This window comes from Tasmannia lanceolata, unplaced genomic scaffold, assembly GCF_043159265.1.
Source record: "Tasmannia lanceolata isolate RefF3 unplaced genomic scaffold, GAP_Taslan_0.1 ptg000037l, whole genome shotgun sequence".
Lineage (NCBI taxonomy): Eukaryota > Viridiplantae > Streptophyta > Magnoliopsida > Canellales > Winteraceae > Tasmannia > Tasmannia lanceolata.
Window position 1 is genome coordinate 54331589 of NW_027518714.1, and position 20797 is coordinate 54352385.

A 20797-nucleotide genomic window follows, 5' to 3' on the forward strand; every position below is an offset into this window, starting at 1 on the left:
AAAAGTATTGTATGGCTTACATCGCAGGATGATCCAAACCGTCCATTTGATGGGCCACAATGTAAGTAGGTTGTTTGCCAAACTCTATTTCCATTGGATCACCGAATCCTCCGATCAATAGATGTTTCCTAAATATGCTGCTCCTCTATAGACTGCAGGGCTAGGATCATCATATGGAAATGTGTTTTTTGGGAACAACCTATGTACGTTGTGGCCCATCAAATGAACGGTTTGGATCATCCTATGCTATAAGTCATACAATATATATATATATATATTTTTAATAGGGCTGGTTTCAATTGTATTTTGTCCTGTATAAAGTAGGGAGTGTAAGAAATAATTTTTGGTTTGCAAGCTTTGTCACAAAATTCTTGCAATACTACAGAAGTAGAATATAAACGGTGTAAGCCCATGTAATGAAGTATTTTTTTAATAAGACAGTAGGGGTCCCCGCCAAAACCCAGCTTACCTATAAGAAAAAAAGTAGTGAAGAATTTTTTTTTTTTCGAAATATACTTTACGGCTTATGCCATAGGATGATCGAAACCGTCCATTTGATCATTCCCATATGATGATCCCATCCCTACAATCTATAGAGGAATGACATATTTTGGAAACCTCCATAGATCACTAGGTTGGGATTATCCTATGGAAATGAATTTTGGCACACAAGTAAGTCCATATAGTCAAGTATTTTTTAACAAGTATCGTACGCCCTTTACCATAGGATGATCCAAACCGTCCATTTGATGGGCCACGATATAAACTGGCTCAGACGTGCTTACACCATATAAAATCTCTAAAAACTCTATATATCTTCTTCTCTTCCGCCTTTCCACAGTTTGTTTTCCGTTGAAAAGAAAAAAAATGGCGATTTTATACTCTATACCTTCTTATCGCCCTAGTTTCCATTGTTTGGTTCCCGTTGAAATAGAAATGGGGAATTTTTCTGTATATACATCCATAAGAAACACATCGTCTTATTCCCCATATATTCTACTGAAGAAACTTCCTCTACCCAAATCCCATCAGCTTTTGAGCATCAATAATCCAAGAGGGCGTGGCAGTATCAATCTCGCTAGAGCGCAAGAAAAACCCAAGGCTCCTTCTTCTTCTTCTTCTTCTATAGAAAACAAAGACGACGATGATGAGGTTCTCCATTCATTTGCTTTTCGAAATTGAGGGTTTCTGTGATTTAGAACTTCAATTCAAGTAATTTTGCATATTTATCCATTCATGCATATTGTGATTCATAGATAGGAATTCGTTTTAGGGCATAATCTTGCATCTTATCTGTTCTAACAATGGATTTAACTTCACATTTTTCTGTTTTTTTTTTAAAATTCTTGTCAGGGATGGAAATCTCAGTGGAAATCATGTAAAATCACGGAAACATGTGAAAACGTTTGTAATTGATACAATTTTAAGATGAAACTTCAGGAAATGCTAGAATAAGTATAAGGGAAATGATAAGTTCGCACCCCCCCTGTAGGATGATTCGCTCCCCTTTTATACGTCAAAAAGCGTTAAAGTATGCCACATTTTGCGTTAAAATGGGTGCGAAACATCCTACTTGGGGTGCAAATTTATCATCGCCCTAAGTATAATTACATACTTAGAAACTATCACATAAGCAAGACAATCATCTGTAATGGTTTAAAAACAATGAACGTTTAATGTATGATAATTTAGTACATACCAAATTTCATATACAGGGAAGTCGTTGTAGGACATAATCTTGCATCCTATCTGTTCTAACAATGGCTTTAACATCACATTCTTTTTTCTTTCTGTTCTTCTTCTTATTGTTTGATGTTCTTATTGTTTGATCGAATGAAACTAGCTACAATTAAATGGATGGAACTGCAATCTTGTGTTTAGGAGAAAATGAAGGCAGTAAACTACAAATCTAGTTATGTATTTCTCAAAATTTGGTGCAAGTCTTCATTGCTTGCAGAAATGAATGTGTACGAGTGAAGGGAACTTGTTCATACTAATGTGCCCCTGTTAGAGCCTCAATATCCTCTATTAATTTTTCAAATGTTCGCCTAAGGGCTGAATGTAATCCAATCTACAAGTATACCCTCTTGGCTTCTTGATTCCCCTGCTATTGGCAATTGGCTCCAAAGTTAAGTTTTGACGACTCGTTGGAGTCGGCAATAAGTTAATTTGTTGTTATTTTGTTATAACTGTTTGGTGTTGTTGGCATGTTATCTTTTCAAGGCAAACATCGTCCTTTTAACCAGTATATTTCCTATTGAAGTTATTGTGATGTTATAAATTTGAACCTTCTTTTATGTAACCTGGATACTGTGTATTGACTTTTAACTGTTGTCATTTCATTAGGAACTGATGCCGGGATCTGGAACTTGTGATCCCTTGTGTTCAGTTGACGAAACGAGCTCACAAGATTTTGAAGCTAGTTACCAGCCAAAGACTGACTTGTTGAAGGCACTTGCAATTCTTGCATCAGCTACGGCAGGGGCTGCGGCTATTAATCACTCTTGGGTAGCTGCAAATCAGGTTCATCCTCTCTATATGGCTTGACTTTTCAGAATATTGTAGGTTGTCCAATATTTTTTTAACGTTTTAGCAGAACTAATGATACTATTCATAGATTAGATGTGTTTGAGAAAACCCTTTCTTTACCTGCATCTATACGCAGATGATATTGTGGAACGATCTTGAGGTGATTTGATCGGAAGTATCTTATGGTACAGGATGTTGCTATGGCATTGGTTTTTACATTAGGGTATGCAGGCATTATATTTGAGGAATCTCTAGCATTCAACAAAAGTGGAGTTGGACTATTGATGGCCGTTTCATTATGGGTTATTCGAAGCATTGGAGTAAGATTCATCTAAACTTTGTGTGATTGTGCTTTGTTTTCTCCTAAAGCTAACTTGTTATATTGTGACTGTGACATGTCTCTTGGGAAAGAAAGATTTTAGGGGTTTACCACTATTTGCATTTATAGGAAATGGAAAGAGACCCTAGCTAGTAGTATGGTGAAAAGGAGGTCTGCATCTTGGGCTCCCACTCCTATCGATGCCATCAGACTAATTTTTTTGGCTGTTCGTTGGGGTACCTCTTGCCAGCCAGGATCATGGTTTTAAATTTCGCCCGAAATCCTATGGGGACGAAATCTGAAAAATTCAGGATTTCGGCCAAAGTTTGGTCATTTTGACCGAAATTGTAAAAATTTGGGCCGAAATGACCAAAAATTGAAAAAGAATTTCCGTTTTGGTAGGGACCGAAACCGAAATTTAAATCCATGGCCAGGATAGGTGGCTTGTTTTGAGACGGTAATGGAGTGAAACTAGGGGAGTTCTCAGGTGCATTGAAGTTTCCGATTTCGATGAGGCTGCTACTAATGCCCTCCTAACTGGATTGCATTTCTTTCACCAAGATTGACGGCGCTGTCATAGTGGACGGAATTCTTAAAATGCAGTCAATTGGGGGAGGAAAGAATAGCAGAGGGATGTGGCATTTGGTGCTAATCATCAATGGGATTTCTGTTCCTTCAAGGGGATGGGATATATTTGTACATGTTCTTAGAGGCCAATTGATGATACTCTGACCATAGATGGTGTTCGTAGAAATAGTTTCGTTGGGGCCCTCATGTGAATATTTCTGTACTATTTTGTGAATCAATCTGTTATCCTCAATTTTTTATTTTATTTTCTTTGCTAATGGTGATCATCATGACATTCATTTTCATTTTTCTTTATTTACTATATTTGCATATCTGATCATCTCCTTCAGCCTGTTATAAAGTTCTGTACATAATAAAGGATGCTGGATACCTTTTTCCTCTTACAGCACAATTACAGCCTCATAGTGTCTTTATTAGCATCAATTGTTTTCATTAAACCTATATTTCTTGAGCTGCTAGTTCTCTATTTCCCCCCCTTCCATCACATGTATTATTGTATAACATTTTATTTTTCACTTGTTGCATGTTACGATCTATCATATGTTATGGTCCAGGCTCCTTCCACTGATATAGCTGTAAATGAGTTAACTCACGCGTCTGCCGAGGTCAGTGAAATAGTCTTTTTCTTGCTTGGCGCAATGACCATAGTAGAGATAGTTGATGCTCATCAAGGATTTAAGCTGGTTACTGACAACATTACAACTCGGAAGCCACGGACCCTCCTCTGGGTGGTGAGTACTGTATTCTACTTACTATAAATCTATTGACGGGATGTTCTACATGCTGGCTAGTTGGTCTATCAGTTACATTTGATCTTGGAGGCTCTCTCAATATAGAAAAGCCACTTGCTTCTCATAGTTCTGGGGATTGCTATCTCCTATTATCCTGAACCAAACGTGTGGTTATATTTCTATAATTTGCCTTCTATAATGTTGAAGTATTATTTTGGATTCTTTGGGTTATATGAGATTTAGATTGCTTCCTTATTTTTGGAGACTTGGATCGAGTGCTCAAACTCATGTAGGTCCAAGTGTCCAACACACAGAGTTATATCTGTTTCTACATTTCTTGTGCTGCAGTAGGTGGTTTTAGATGTTGCAAATAGTGAAGATTATTGTTCTTGGAATTGATTTTTTGTGGAATAAAAATTGTGCTATTTTAGTATAGATTTTTTTTTGAATAATTATTTTTAGTTTGGAAATCTAAATAATTTAGACAATTTAATTTGATATGTTTATAGATTTATATGATGTCATTTTCATGCATTTTTACTGCTTAAAATTTTGTTAAACACAAAGAACAATGAGGAACAATGACAAATTTAGAGGGAGCAATCAGATCATTACCCTCTTAAATTTCATTAACCAATTTTCAGAAAGGAGTAACAAATCTTATAACATAAATGCAGTGAAAACTGTAAATAACTCCAAAGACTTCCCCCATAATTTGAGGCATATATATATTTATTTATTTATCTGTCATGCCTAGATTGGAAAAAGCCCACGAAAGGCGACCTGTACCAATTACCTTGTGAGCATGCCACCAAGCTGCTTCGCTGATTGAACACAGGGAACACAAACTTCCTTTGTTGACACTTTCTCCCTGATCAAATGACAGACTTCCTTTGTTGACACTTTCTCCCTGATCAAATGACAGTCATTTTTAATATGTTTTTTTTTCTGTTGTGAGAAGTCTAACCCTAACTCCCATATCCATCAACACTGTCTTGGAGAACATCAGCTCACATGTGCCATGTGCCCCCATACCCCTGTATTAAGATCTAGCCACTATTGACTGTTTTCTAACATTGTGGGATATATTTTGGCTAAGAGTGCTATGGAATTCTAAATGATTTTTTATTTCACACTGAGATAGACTTTTTAAGCAATTCAGAAATGAAGAAAAACCCTTGCATCGTGAATGCTATGGGCCTATGGCAAATAATAGACAGTAAAACTAAACATCTCTCAACAATGTTTTCCCTTCTAGGGATACACATGGTAAGTTATTTTCCAATATTGTGGGATATATTTTTGTTGAATAATATGTAAGGGTAGTCTAGGTATTACATGTAGTGTAGAGGGGAGTATAGTCTTTGTACACATGTTGCCCTAGTTGGGCCTATATATAGACCTGGCAAAAAGTGACCCGTAAATTACGGGTCCGGGTCAATGATTAGTGATCGTTTGAAAGTGACCCGGGGGTCCACCCGGCCGTCAAAACTGGGCCGGGTTGGGGCCGGGCCGGGTGGACCCGCGGGTGCCTGTAAAAAAGCAGAATTTTTTTTAAGTTAACCTTTTTAGGCTGTTTTCCATTTGCCGGGAGTATGGAAAACCCGATAAGGATGAAACAATGGGAGAGAGACGGAGATAAGGAGGAACAAATAACGACGAAGAAGAAGTAAATGAGGAACAGATAACGAGGAGAGAGATGGAGAATCCTAGAAATAACCAAAACCAAAATGCGCTCGTCTGTTCCTCCTTGTTATCATAGGAAATGACCGAAGTACCCTTACTTTATAAAAAAATACCAAAAACATCCATATTTCACGACAAAAACCATTCATTCGTTAGATTCTTTAAAAATAAAACGGGTGACCCGCGGGTCCACCCGGCCTGTGCGGGTGGGGTCCGGGTCCACCCATTCGCCAGGTCTACCTATATATATATATACATCATTTGCATGAGAGAGCTCCTTAGTGGAGACTCCTCATCTTCTCTATTCTTCTTCTCTCTCTAGCCCTAATTCCATTTCTAACATAGTATCAGAGCAGTAGGTCTGATCCTCAACAAAGAAGGAAAGAAGAAGAGACATCATGTCATTTCCCTCCAAATCTCTCATTCTCGCTACCCTCTCTCTCCCGCGCGCAAATATGTTTTTGCGTACTCCATTCACGAAAATCTCTCTAAAAAACCCAAAAATCTTTCTCCCCAGATTTTTATTTCCTCTTTTCTCTCATTTTCTCTTCCATCCACGCATCTCTCACAATTTTGTGCGCAACCCATTTTTGAGATTTCGTTTTTTCTCTTTTTCGAGTCTCTCTACCCCCACGCCATTTCCCTAAAATCGCTCCTCAAATCTCCCTCAAATCTCTCTCTATCATCCACGCAAGCCTCTATCTCTCTCTCATTTTCGTGCAATACCTAAAATCTCTCCAACAATGTGTTGCGCTTTTGTACAACTCTTTGTCTCTCGCATTCTTTTTCGTAATTGCAAATCTCTCTCCGTAATCGCAAATCTCTCTCACTCTCGGTATTCTCTTTGCGCATTCTTGTTTTTCAGTAACAAAAAAAGAAGAAGAAAGGAAAATCCCTCCAATCTCTCTCCAATCTCATGCATCTCTCTCCGTGTGTCTGACTTGCACATGTCCCCATTCTTATTTTTCAGAAACAAAAAAAGAAGCCCATTCTCCTTGCCGTAAACCCATTTTGGGTCTGTTCCCAATCTATTACTCCCTTTATTTTCTCTTTTCTATATTTTTTGGGTTTTTATCTACTCCCCAAAACCCTTTTCCATTCCCAAAACTCCTCCCTAAACCCTTATTTTCTCTTTTCTATATTTTTTTGACTTCTATGGCCTTTCTCTTGATCTCCAAGGTGCACCCCAAGAAATGTTTAAGAGAGATTTGGTGCCTTGGAAGTCTTCTTTTCTTTGCAAGGCCTTCAACTTGAGGGGGAGTGTTGTCATGTAGATCTTGATGTAGTCTTTTCCTTGGTGTTGTCTTGGTATTATCTTCTTTGTTGTCTTTTCTTGTCTTGTTGTTGTCTCCGGGCTCATGTAGTCTCGCCCGAGGGGGAATGTTGCTGGTGATTCCTTTACGTTCTTCGTCCTTAGTGTTGTTGGTTGGTTGTTGGTTGCCTCTTTCCTCTTCTATCTTGTCATCTCTAGTTGATGTTGTCCTTGTTTGGTTTCTTCTTTGCATTGTGAGTTCTTCTTCGCATTGTTTGTCCTTTGCATTGTTAGTTGCTTCTTCGAATTGTCTTGCCCTTCTACACGTGTGTAGTTCCTTTGTGTAGTTTTACGCGTTCATCGTGGTTTGCATTACAATCCACTTTTTCATTGTTCGGCTATATGCCTGGTCGTTAGTGTGGCTTTCGGTCATTCTCTTCATGCGACGTGCTGCCGTCGACCTTGTCTCCAGACGATGGTGTCCCCATTGTTGGTTGGTTATCTTCAGGCGACAATGTCTGCTACCGACCTTGTCTCGAGACGATGGTGTCCCCATTGTTGGTTATCTTCAGGCGATGGTGTCCCTTGTCGACCTTGTCTCCAGACGATGGTGTCCCCATCATTAGTTGGTTATCTTCGGGCGACAGTGCCCCCGTCGACCTTGTCTATAGACGATGGTGTCTCCATCATTGGTAAGTTATCTCCAGGCGACGGTATCCCTCGTCGACCTTGGTATCCACATCGTTGGTTTGTTATCTCCAGGTGACGTGATGCCGTTGACCTTGTCTCTCCAGCCGACACTGTACCCCATCGTTGGTTGGTTTCGATCACCTTTCCGGTGATTGTTATTCTTCTCTTGCCATTGTGCTGCTCAGCTGATGCCTCTGCTCGTGATTCTCTGTCGTTGTTCGCTGCGCGCGCCTTTGGCATACTTATCTTTTGTTCGAGGCTTGTTGCTGTTTCTTTGCTGCGACGCTTTTGTTCGATTGTTGATCTCGATGTTAGCCGTGCTCTGATTCAGGAGGAGCCCATGTTGAGATTGCTCTCGTCGTCATGTTGATTCAAGGGGAGCTGCTCTTTTTTTATGGCCGTTGATCTCGTTGTTGTACTCTTGTGGCCGTTGCTTTTTATTATTACGTATGTATTCACCACACCAGCTTGAGGGGAGTGTTTTATGTTTATTTTTAGTTGGTTGTTGTAGTTTTCTTTGTTGCAAGCTGGAGTTCCATAGTATATACACTCCAGCTTTTTTTTTTTGGGGGGGTGGGGGTGGGGTGGTGTTGAATAATATGTAAAGGTAGTATAGGTATTACATATCTTGTAGAGGGTAGTATAGTCTTTGTAAACATGTTGCCCTAGTTGGGCATATATATACATCATTTACATTAGAGAGCTCCTTAGTGGAGACTCCTCATCTTCTTCTCTCGCTAATCTTAATTCCATTTCTAACAATTTTGATTAATGCAAGTGTGAATGCCGAGAAATATTTATGTAGTTATAACTTTCCAACATGAGTGCTATGGAACTATGAATGGTCCTTAAGAATCAGAATGGGTAGATCATCTACTCTTATTCCGATTCAATTGGTACTGCTTATTCAAACGAGGCTGAGGTGCAGGAGTTACTGATGCAGGACAATACCTAATTTAGGGAAAATCCTACACTCCTAATGGGATAATAGTTTTAGGAAAGGCTCAAGGTTAACTCGGAAGACTCAAAACTTCTAAAGGGACTAACATAGGGCTGATTTAATGAAGGTTTAATTAACGGGCAGCAGCTATATCGAGGCTTAGAATGCATTCAATAATTAGAAGCAACATAATTAGCATGAAATAAACCTTATACAAATCAACCAATAGGTAAAGCTCTTTCAGGTGAATTGTTAATGACAAAATTAGGCCTAAACTATGTTTTACACGTGCAACCAATTAAAATAACTAAAAGCTAATGTAAGTACTAATGAAGTAGATGTAACACAAGCATGAAAATAATAATATCCAATAAAAAAACAAAAAAAATGTCCAGCAGCAGTAAAAGGCTCAAAATGATCCAGTTTTGGGCTGTAAGGTTATTTTGGTAATTTGGCAGATCTGGGATTTTGGTTTAATACCGCTGTCCAAATCTTAGGTTAAGGTTTAGAAGGTAAAACAAAGGTTAATCTAGGGTTTATGCTCTGATTTGAGGTAGGTTTAGGCTAGGGTTTACTAAAGCTAGTTTTAGGACTTGAAAATGGTGAAAATTGCAATAAGGCTCAAAAGAGGTTTAAAGTTAGAGTTCTTGGGTGTTTAGGTTGAGGTTTAATCATAAAAACAATCCTCAAAATCTCATAACAAGATCTTGGAGAACAAGGGAGATCTATGGATTTTGGGTTTTTCTAGTTTTAGGGTTCAAGAACAAAGAAAATAGAAAATCTGATTTACTAACCCTGTATGTGTTGATTTGATTGAAGAAATAGAAGATAATAGAAGAGAATAAATGAGCGGAGATGAGAGAAGAATGGCTCCAAGCCACCAAGAGGAGAAGAGAAGAAAAAGTCCAAGCTACAATAGCTCTCAAAAAAAATTCTCAATTCTATTCAATATTCAAAAGTCTCTTACATTGCTTTCATAAGATGTATTTATAAGAAAAGAAACCTTAGAAGATAACCTAAGACCTAAGAAACTAATCTCAACCATTCATCTAATCCAAAGCAAACTAAATAAAGTTAAAAATTTACAAAAAATAGTAATCCCGTAATAGACTTATACCACTTCCTAAAAACACTCATAACTTGCTCAAAACACATCCAAATCATGTGATCTTGAACTCATTAGATAGGTAATTGAAAAACCTTTCTAATAATACCAAAAGCACGTCAAACAAATGAGATTTGGTGCCTAAAAAGTAGGCTACAAATAAAATGATGAAAATAGAAAGTAAATAATAAAAAAAAGACGACAATGTCTGTGACCCATGCTAGAGTCCCCGCCATCATTCTTGTCCACGTCTACGGTTGTAAACCTTGAATCCACGCCCATTGTTGATGCCCCCATCAGTTACTCATGGATTTTTGTGAAGGAATTGAGTGGGCGTCTCCTTGTCGAAGGCGGCTAGGCCAACACTATCTCTTGGGCAAAGGGTTTTAAGTGTGGGACAGTGGAGGCTGGGCAATTTCATCAATGAGATATGTGATCATATTAGGGCAACATTTTTCTTTTTTCGTTTTCTTTTCTTTCATTTTTCTCTTCTCTCATTTTTCTTTTCATATTCCTAGAGTGTTGATGATTTTGCAGATAGCTGGCTGAGTCCAGAGTTTTTAGAAACTCTTTCTATAGGGGAACCTCTACCCCGTTGGAATTTTGTAACCCTTTTCTCTCTCTTTTATTTTATTGTTGCCATTTATCAATAAAAAAAAATCAGTCCATGCACAATAACAAACTCAAACATGGATGGTAGATGAAGGCAGCCTGACTCTTTAATAAATGATTTTTAAGTGAATTGATCTCCATTGAATTTCACCTATATTTACGCAAGCCTATAGATTTCAGTAGCTTTTTATTTTTAGAGTTATGGATCTATATGGTCAGATTTCAAGCATAGTATGACAAACAACCTCCTCCTCCTCACTGCCATCGAAATACTCATCACTCTCCCTATTCATCTATGGATGCCTACTAAGAATCATGATGCAAAATTGTTTGTGTCACAGCTGGAGAAACTCAAATGGGTTAGAGGGCGATGTCCGTAATGACAAGCGTACTAATCGTAATTTGTTGGTATATCATTTTCATGAATCTCCCAATATTTGGTCTGCGAGTAGTACTGGTTCTATCAGCTATCTTCGTTAGGTTGACATCTCCACAAGTGCCATTCTCACAGCCACTAGCATCATCATCATCATCGCCCTTATTAGCTTGCATTTCTTTTTTTCTCTCATCGTACTTCTTTTTTCTTTTTCTTTTTTCCCCTTTTTTTTGCCATTCAAAAAAAATAAAAATTCATGCATCTTTTTTCCCACTCTGTTTAATCGGCATGTATGCTCTTCACCACTTCTGATAAATGATCTCATCTTGTTCTCTGTCTTATTCCACCATGGTCATATGATCTGTTCTTTCTGAATGGACTACTATATGGAATCTTCTCCTCGCATCCATGGATTAGACTTACTATCAAGTTGGACACCTCAATCAAGCAGTTTTTTGTTGGTTCTTCTCAGAAAATATAATCCGTGTTGATGATGTTTCCTTTTCCTTGCTTAGATTGTAATCTCGGAAGTTATTGTTGCGAGCTTCATGGGAGACCTTTCTTTCTTCTATTTGTATTAAAGAGGTTGAAGGTACTCTTGCATCCTCTCCTAGCCATGTTGTACAAGTATGGCTAAGGCCACATGATGTAGGAAGAAGAAGAAAGAAGAAGAATTAGGGGAGAATAGAGAGAAGAATAGGAGAAGAGAAAGAGACAAACACAAGAGGGGAGGAAGAGTTCTCAATATCAATCAATATTCATCAAAAGTTCCCAATAATGTTTGCTCAAGGCTTTAAATAGCCAATTACAACCCAAAATAAATAGAAACCAACTAAAATATAGAAACCAACTAAAATAGGACTCTAACATGAAATGACTAAAATATCCCTAACTAATACTAATAATAACAAAAAGGACCCTAAGGGCGGCCCCGCCTAGAATAAACACGCAATGTGCGTTGATCTCTATCATTTCCCCTCTGCTGAAAAGAACTCTCCTCCGGAGAGTGAAGAGAATGGTACTGCTCCAGGATTGCAGGATCGAGACGGCGAAGTTCGTCTTCTGTAAGCCAAGTAGCGTTGGAAGGAGGACGATCACGCTACTGAACAAGATAGCGCTGAAAACCACCATGGCGCGGGAGGAAACGATCTAATCATCAATTATAGCCTCGATCTGATATGAAGGAAGTGGGGGCACTGGTGGAACCACTGGCACTGGCAGTCCGACCTGTAGAAACATCTGTAGGCATAGAAGGAGGCTCAAAGGCACCCTCGATATGGGATTAGATCTTCAACATTGAAACAGGACTAATATTCATATTAGCAGGTAATTCAATTAAATAAGTTTTTGGGCCATATTTACGAAGAATGCGAAAAGGGCCGATGGCTCTAGCATGCAACTTTTTAAAAGAATTGCGAGGGTAACGTTCAGGACGAACACGAACCATTACATAGTCGCCTTCATTAAATTCAAGGTTCCTACGATGTACATCAGTTGCGAGCTTATAGGCAACATTACTAGTAGCAATCCTACGACGTATATCAGCATGAAGGTCATGGATGTGCTGGGCAAAAGAATCGGCTGACTGAGAGGGACGGGCATTAGGTGGTAAAGGTATAAGATCAACAGGTTGACGAGGGTTGACGCCATGAACACTCTCAAATGGGCTCTTTCCAGTAGTCCTATTGATGGAATTATTGTACGCAAACTCAGCAGTGGGTAATAACAAATCCCATGTACTAGGACGATCTCCAACCAAACATCGCAACAAATCACCTAAACTACGATTAACTACCTCTGTTTGTGGGTGAAAGGCTGAGGAAAATTTCAATTGGGTGCCAAAAAGGTTCCAAAGTGTCCGCCAAAAATAGCTAACAAACTTGACATCACGATCTGCACAATGGAAACAGGAAGCCCATGAAGTTTGACAACTTCCTTAAAGAACAGCTTAGCTACTTGCACGGCATCAGCTGTTTTGCGACACGGAATGAAGTGTGCCATCCGTGAGAAACGATCCGCCACAACCATGATAGAATCATGTCCTCGAGCCGTCCGAGGCAGACCAAGGACAAAGTCCATGCTAATATCTTGCCATGAGGAGTGGGGAATAGGTAAAGGTGTATACAATCCAGTATTTTGTTTCTTAGCCTTACCTAATTGACATGTGCGACACTATGACACGATTCACGCTACGTCTTTCTTTAAAGATGGCCAATAAAATCTATCCTCGACTAACGCGATCGTCTTATCACGGCCAAAGTGTCCTGCTAGGCCTCCAGCATGCATTTCCCAAACTAAGAAATCGCGAAGGGATGTGCGAGGAATGCATAGCCTAGAACCTCGAAAGAGATAACCATTGTTTATCAAGAAATCAACATGTTCTCTATGGTTACCATCATGGACATCTTGAAAGATGATGCCAAAATCAGGACACGTAGGATATTCGTCCTTCGGTCTATCAAAACCTATGATTGTGACACTAATGGACTGTAAGACCAAAACCTTACGAATTAAGGCATCAGCTACTTTATTTTCAATTCCTGCCCGATGATTGAGTACAAAAGTATACTCTTGAAGAAATTCTATCCACTTAGCGTGACGTTGGCTTAATTTCTTTTGTGAATGAAGGTATTTCAATGCTTCGTGGTCAGAATATAATACAAACTCCCGGGGTAAAAGATAATACCTCCAATAGGACAATGCCCGTATAACAACGTATAACTCTTTATCATATGTCGAATAACGCTGTTTAGCCTCATTAAATTTCTTGCTAAAGTAGGCGACATGATGTCCTTCTTGACTTAAAACACCTCCTAGCCCTACTCCTGACGCATCACATGTTACCTCAAAGACTTTAGAAAAGTCAGGATGAACTAGGACAGGAGCTTCCATCATCTTCTGCTTGATATTTTGAAAAGCTCGTGTAGCAGAAGAGGTCCAATGGAACTCACCTTTCTTCATGCAGTCCGTTATTGGAGCCATAAGGGTACTAAAACCCTTAACAAATCTGCGATAAAATGTGACCAATCCATGAAAACTTCGAACGTCCGAAAGTGTAGTAGGAACTGGCCAATCATTAATTGCTCGCACTTTTTCAGGGTCTGCAGATACACCCTTTTCCGAGACGATAAAGCCTAGGAATATCACATGGGTTTGCATAAATGAGCACTTCTTGAGATTTGCATAAAATTTAGCTTCTCGAAGAATCTCAAGAACTTGCCTAAGGTGATTCAAATGTAATCCTTTTGATCGACTAAAGATTAAAATATCGTCAAAATAGACCACCACGAATTTGCCTAAGAACGGACGTAATATCTGTGTCATTACCCTCATAAATGTGCTCGGAGCATTAGATAATCCAAAGGGCATGACTAACCATTCGAATAATCCGTCTAGTGTCTTAAAGGCGGTTTTCCATTCGTCTCCTGGACGAATTCGAATTTGATGGTAACCACTACGTAAGTCGATCTTACTGTACCAACGCGATCCAGCTAATAGATCTAACATATCCTCAAGACGGGGAATGGGAAATCTATACTTAATTGTGATCTTATTTATAGCGCGACTATCAACGCACATTCTCCATGATCCGTCTTTCTTGGGTGTAAGCAATGCGGGTACAGCACAGGGACTAAGGTTGTCTCGGATTACACCACGCTCTAGTAATTCCTCTACTTGTCGACGTAACTCTGTTCGCTCTAGGGGATTCATGCGATAGTGTGGAAGGTTGGGCAATTGAGAATCGGGAAGCAGGTCAATCTCATGCTGAACATCTCTCATGATCTTAATTCTGCAGGAAGCTCATCAGGAATCACATCGTTAAATTCCTGTAATATCTGGGTGACCTCGGGTGGTAGGTCAACTGGTTGCTCAGAAGAGAGCTGAAGAGCTCCTTCATCCACTAAAGCTAACATGTGTCCTGTCTCTTGACTTGCTCCTTCAAATTCTTTACGGTTCAGAAGATGCAGACTCTTTTGTTGAGCGAGCTTTGATGGTGGAGTAGGCTTAGAACTCTTAACTTTATCGACAGGTAGCGCAGATTTTAGCCTAATTGTTCTACCATGGTGCTTAAAGACATATGAATTTTCTCGCCCATGATGAAGGACATCCATATCATAAAGCCAGGGGCGGCCGAGTAAGATGTGGGCAACATCCATGGGTAAGACATCACACCATATCTTGTCGGAATAATCTCCCATTTTGATGGGGACGAGACACCTCTGTGAAACAGGTAAGGATGTCTTATCAACCCAAGCGACCTTGTATGGTTGCGGGTGAGCTTCGGGTTTGAGTTTCATTTTAGAGACACCCGCTTGGGAGACAACATTCATGGAACTACCTCCGTCGATGAAGATTTTACACACTGTGCCTCCGCAGGTGAGATAAGTATGAAAAATGTTAGTGCGCTGACAATCATCGTTTGTTGCAGGCGTAGACAAAATGCAACGCACTACACTAACACGTGTGCCATCGAAGTCAGCTTCATCTGCCGAGTCGACAGGATCAAGAGGCTCTACTTCTTGCTCGTCGTCTTGGTGCTCGAAGGGTTCACCATGCTCCTCTATAGTAAGGGTGCCATGTGGACAACGGGAGGCAATGTGACCTTTCTGGTGACAGTTAAAACACTCAGGACCTTGGGGTACTTGTCGGGAATTTGAAGTTACAGGTCCTTGACGAGAAGTAGGATTTACCGGTCCTTTATCTCGATTAGTGCTAACTGCTGGACCCAAGTTATTGCTTCCTCTAGAAACAGTGGTGGTGTTTCTTGAAGCAGACGGACCGGACTGGGCGACTCTACCAGTCTGCTGTGAGTACCATGATCTACTCGTTTGGGTCTCTCTCATTTGGAATGTTCCACCTCTAGGGTTGGGGTACTTGAGATATTTTTCAAATGCGAGAGCCTTTTGATAGGCTTCCTCCATGGTCTCAAGAGAATGGAGTTCGACTTCTCGCTTAATCTCGGGTCGCAACCCATTTATGAACTTCTGGATAATCATGGAAAGCTCGTTAGTTACATCGCATCTCAGCGAAAGCTCTTCAAACTTAGACAAGTATTGAGTGTCTGTAAAGGTCGACTGCCTCAAATTTAGCAATTCGTCCAGCAGTTGAGGTTTATAAAAGGGGGGCACGTACTTATATGTTAACCTGGTTTTCATCTCATCCCAGGTAAATTCGTATGGCTGTCCGAAACGCACTAAGTTCTTATGAACAGTTTGCCAATGCCGTTTGGCAGATCCCACTAACTTAACGTGACAAAACTGCACACGATGAAAATCATCCATTTTATACCACGCAAAGTAGGCTTCCAAGTCTGCTAACCAATCGAGGAAAACATTGGAATCCAACTTTCCATCAAAACTAGGAACCTCCAGTTTGACCTTTTTAGTTATATCCATATGATCAGTATGGTGACGATCTGGACTCTGTCTCGGAGGTCGAGTAGCAAAACGCCTATCGAGATACTTAGCCTGGGTAGGTGACTGGACATAATTCTTTGGGTCGTCTTCCTGAAATTGTCCCTCGTTAACAAATCCCTCATGGTAGGGATGGCCAACATGGTGATTTCTCCTATCATTGCGCTGCATATGACTTTCCCTGGCAGGGGTTTCTCTAGCAATGGGACGAAGTCTTGCAGGGGTGGGGAGAAGACCTCCTGGACTGTCAGGATGTCCACGAGCATTGCCAGATTGGCCTGCCTGGAGCCCAGGTCCATCCACGTGAGTGGTAGACCTGTCACCCAACTGTGTAAGGCGCTCTTCTAGTTGTTCTATGTGTCCTGCCATTTGTTGTACTGTTCCCCTTAGAGTGTTCACGACATTTTCCAAGGCGGTGACTCTTTCTTCCATTTTGGTTTGTGAACGTGTTTGTATGCTCATGAACTACGGGTAAGGAAAGGATAGGGTTTTGGCTGATATACAACGCAAATAACTAAAAGTAATGCAACTAAACTATGCTAATGTAATGCAAGGAAACAAGTATGTAATAAAGGAAACTACTTAAGGTTGGTGTAAAAATAGAGTTCGAAAAATCACGGTAAAAGGGGATCTAATGTAGAGGAAATAAGGGTTTGATGAAAACAAGGTGAATATGGGCCCTAAGTTCAAATTTAATGACTATCTACTTATAGGAATATTAAATCTTGATTTCAGTAAAGAAGATGCGTACCTCGGAAGCCTACGAATAGCCTAAGAAGTCCTGATGGTCTTCTTGACAACTCGTCTGTTGTGGATCGTCGATCGGATGACGGAAAGGTGCTGATCGGACCGTAGAACGTGATCGACGGCTGAGATTGCTCTGGAAACTGTGCTGAATATCACTGTCTGCTGCTGAAACTGATACGGGTGTGCTCTACTAATCAAGTACTTCAACTTTCGTGTTGAAGTCGCGGGCCAATTTCGAGCGGAAATAACCCGAAAACAAGAGAGAGAAAATCTAACGGAGAGAGGAGAGAAAGTTGAGAGAGAGAGAGAGAGAAAGTAGAGAGAGAAACTCTGATTTTTTTTTTCTTTTATTCTGAATTTTCTGATTTTTTTTTTGTCTTTTTTGGGTGTCTAAAGGCAAAAAGAGTGGGTGGGGGAATAAGCCTTGTGAAAAGGAAAGTGGTCACATGAACCACTTTGATAATTCAACCCTTAGCTTTTTTTGTGAAACTTGTTGCACAAGTTAAAATAAGAATAACTATTTAAGTGCTGTACAGTGAGAGTAGAAACTTTCCTTTCTTTATTTTAGCTTCTCTAACAAGTTACTCCTCCTGTGCAAGTGACGTCAGATGCCTTATCTACTGTTGTTATAGAAGGATACTTTCTGTTTCTGTATTTCTGGCTTCACACGACAACAGTAACTGCGAAAGGCAAGCCACAAAATCCGGTGAGATCCAATAATGCCGAGGGTTTCGTGCACCAACAGGAAACCTCGAATTCTTCCTCAGGAAGGAATTTGGGCTGCTGGTTATGGCTGAAATTTAAGAAAAAAGTGGATTCAAGAGGCTGTTTTAGTGAATTTCCAGACAGCAAGGTGGGAATTAGCAGTTTGGGGCTGGTTTTTGTAGGAAAAGTAGGACCAAGTAGGGCTAAAGAGGTGAAGGTTAGGGTTTCAAGAGGTTGAAGAGAACTGGGTGTTTGGGGACTGATTGGTGGTGCAATGGCTGTTAGGGTTGAAGCAAAGAGGGAACCGAGGTGGACTGAGGGTGTAAATTTTTTTTGCAGTGTGTTTTTTTTTTTTGTTACAATCAAACTGTAAGATGGGTTGTTGGTCGGCAAAATCAACGGCTCTGTCACTTGGTAGATTTCGACAGTTTCGACTCTTGGATCTTTAGCTGTGATACCAATTTGATGTAGGAAGAAGAAGAAAGAAGAAGAATTAGGGGAGAATAGAGAGAAGAATAGGAGAAGAGAAAGAGACAAACACAAGAGGGGAGGAAGAGTTCTCAATATCAATCAATATTCATCAAAAGTTCCCAATAATGTTTGCTCAAGGCTTTAAATAGCCAATTACAACCCAAAATAAATAGAAACCAACTAAAGTATAGAAACCAACTAAAATAGGACTCTAACATGAAATGACTAAAATATCCCTAACTAATACTAATAATAACAAAAAGGACCCTAAGGGCGGCCCCACCTAGAATAAACGCGCAATGGGCGTTGATCTCTATCACCACATATGGTGATACCTATCAAATCTGGACGCTATAATGTGCCACAACTTTTCCACCATTTATATGGAAATTTTAGATCGTTAGTGAGACTTTACCTATAAAAGTGAATTACAAATAAAATATCATAAAATACTATCGATATACTAACCTGAGTTCAAGTAGTTGCAACCTATCAACTTAGTGTTTAGAAATTTAGTTGGCCAAGGTAAAAATGAGTCGATCCAGAGGACTCAATGATTGATACAGTTATTTTTTCATTAACTTGGACCAGTCAAAGGAGGTTTTGATTGACTTGGTAGGGCAAAACTTGCACTCAAACAAGAACTCAGCCAAGATAAAACTGAGTCAATTAGGGCGAGTCGATGGTTCAGTCAGGGAGTTTTTAACCCGTGCTCTTAATTGAATTTTGACACCTGTCTCTTGGTTCATCTCTAAACATGGATAAGTATGAAAAGTGTAAATTACCTCGGACTTTTCAAATACTATTTAACCTACATTTTGTTGAGTTGTGAAATGTTATTAAAGAAAAGTGTGAGGCCCAACGGCAAGATGGTCACATACATCAAGAGAAAGCAGAAAGGAAGAAAATTTGCTGTAGAAAAATGAAAAGTTAGAAGCCAGCAAAAGAAAAAAACAATTGGTAAATGAGGCATCCTCAAATAAAGGGCATATCTAATCTAAGAGTGGAGTCCTTGGTGACCCAGAGTGGGCGAGAGAATATGCATCTAAAATTGGCTGGTCGCCAAACATGTATGAGCTATAAGTTGTGCCCCTCTAGGGCCTTCTGATTCTCGTCAGTGGCATCCACAATCTATGTGGGTGTATGAAATTGTCTCGCAGAGAATCGCCCTCAACCAGCTGAGATTGCGACCTCAAGGTTGAGATACAAAGCCTCAACCATTGAGCTACAGGCCCAATCCCTTATCAATCCGAATCCCTAGTCAATGCCACCAAACTCTCGTTTCACCTTTTGCGATTCTTTAAAGAAAGCATGAAAGGAAAAAGAGCGTCCTATTTTAAAGGAAAATTGAATTATCTCTGAAATTTCTCTCGATTTGCCCAAACTAGTCGTGTTTAATATTTTCCGTCCTTCTCGTAGGAAGAAAAATTGCCATTCGCGAAGCTTCGCTATCGACGGACACCGCTCCCTTCTCGATCCCGCAGTGGCTGAACTTTGGTTTTGTTAGAATCTTTTACTCTGATGGGGCCAAAAAGGCCCAAAGAATCTCTCTTTTGGTAGTCCTTAGAAGACCTCCAATGCTAACTGGGCCAGGGTTACTATGACTCGAGCTATCGGAGTTCAGTTTCAACCTTCCAGGAGGGGGTGGTTCCCATCTGGGACGCAGTCCCTCAATAAAACGTCTACTTAGCTTCATTTCCTCCCAAGACTTCTAGAAAAAAGTCATTGATATTCCTTTGAGAGAGGGAAGGATCGATGCCACTGAACAACCACAAAGAACGCCCATATTGGATCCGTATTTTGCGTCCATCATGGTTCTTCAAAGGTGCTTCCAATCTTCTCCAAATTTCCACAGCTGTTTCCTAAACCAGGCTTTGTTCATCACCCTCAACGTCCTAATACCTAGACCACAACCTAATGCCATAGAGAAGTGCCTGAACTTCTGTTTTGTTAGAATCTCTTACTCTGATAGGGCCAAAAAGGCCCAAAGAATCTCTCTTTTGGAAGTCCTTAGAAGACCTCCAATGCTAGCTGGGCCAGGGTTACTATGACTCGAGCTATCAAAGTTCAGTTTCAACTTTCCAGGAGGGGGTGGTTCCCATCTGGGACGCAGTCCCTCAATAAAACGTCTACTTAGCTTGATTTCCTCCTAAGACTTCTAGAAAAAAGTCATTGATATTTCTTTGAGAGAGGGAAGGATCGATGCCACTGAACAACCACAAAGAACGCCCATATTGGATCCGTATTTTGCGTCCATCATGGTTCTTCAAAGGTGCTTCCAATTTTCTCCAAATTTCCACAGCTCTTTCCTAAACCGGGCTTTGTTCATCACCCTCAACGTCCTAATACCTAGACCACATTCTTTAACTGGCTTGCACACCTCATCCCAATTAACCAGTTGATATTTTTTATCTTTTTCTTTGTCATTCTACAAGAAGTTTCTTTGTATTTACTCAATTTTGTGCATGACTACAACCAGGCAGAGGAATAATGACATGAAATAAAGGGGAATCCTCAATTAAATATAAAACATTTTTATGCTAGAATATGAAGGGGTTTTTTTTTGAATAAAATATGAAGTGTTTTTATTTGGCTGAAAGTGGAAATTTGGAGACTAATACTTTCTTTTATG

The 20797-nt window shown here is 39.9% G+C and overlaps 1 protein-coding gene across 2 annotated transcripts in view; it reads left to right on the top strand.

The window, feature by feature from the left end:
* Nucleotides 1-812: 812 nt before the first annotated feature.
* LOC143860274 (sodium/proton antiporter 1-like) overlaps nt 813-20797 on the top strand; it is a 38062-nt gene continuing 18077 nt past the window's right edge. Inside the window, exons 1-4 of one of the 2 annotated variants that reach the window (XM_077370842.1) lie at nt 813-1152; nt 2347-2523; nt 2721-2849; nt 3991-4167. In XM_077370842.1, coding sequence (XP_077226957.1) covers nt 868-1152; nt 2347-2523; nt 2721-2849; nt 3991-4167 — 768 coding nt within the window. In that variant the 5' untranslated portion in view covers nt 813-867. Of the gene's footprint in view, nt 1153-2346; nt 2524-2665; nt 2850-3990; nt 4168-20797 lie in introns of those variants that run through there. The other variant, XM_077370843.1, reaches the window with a different exon arrangement.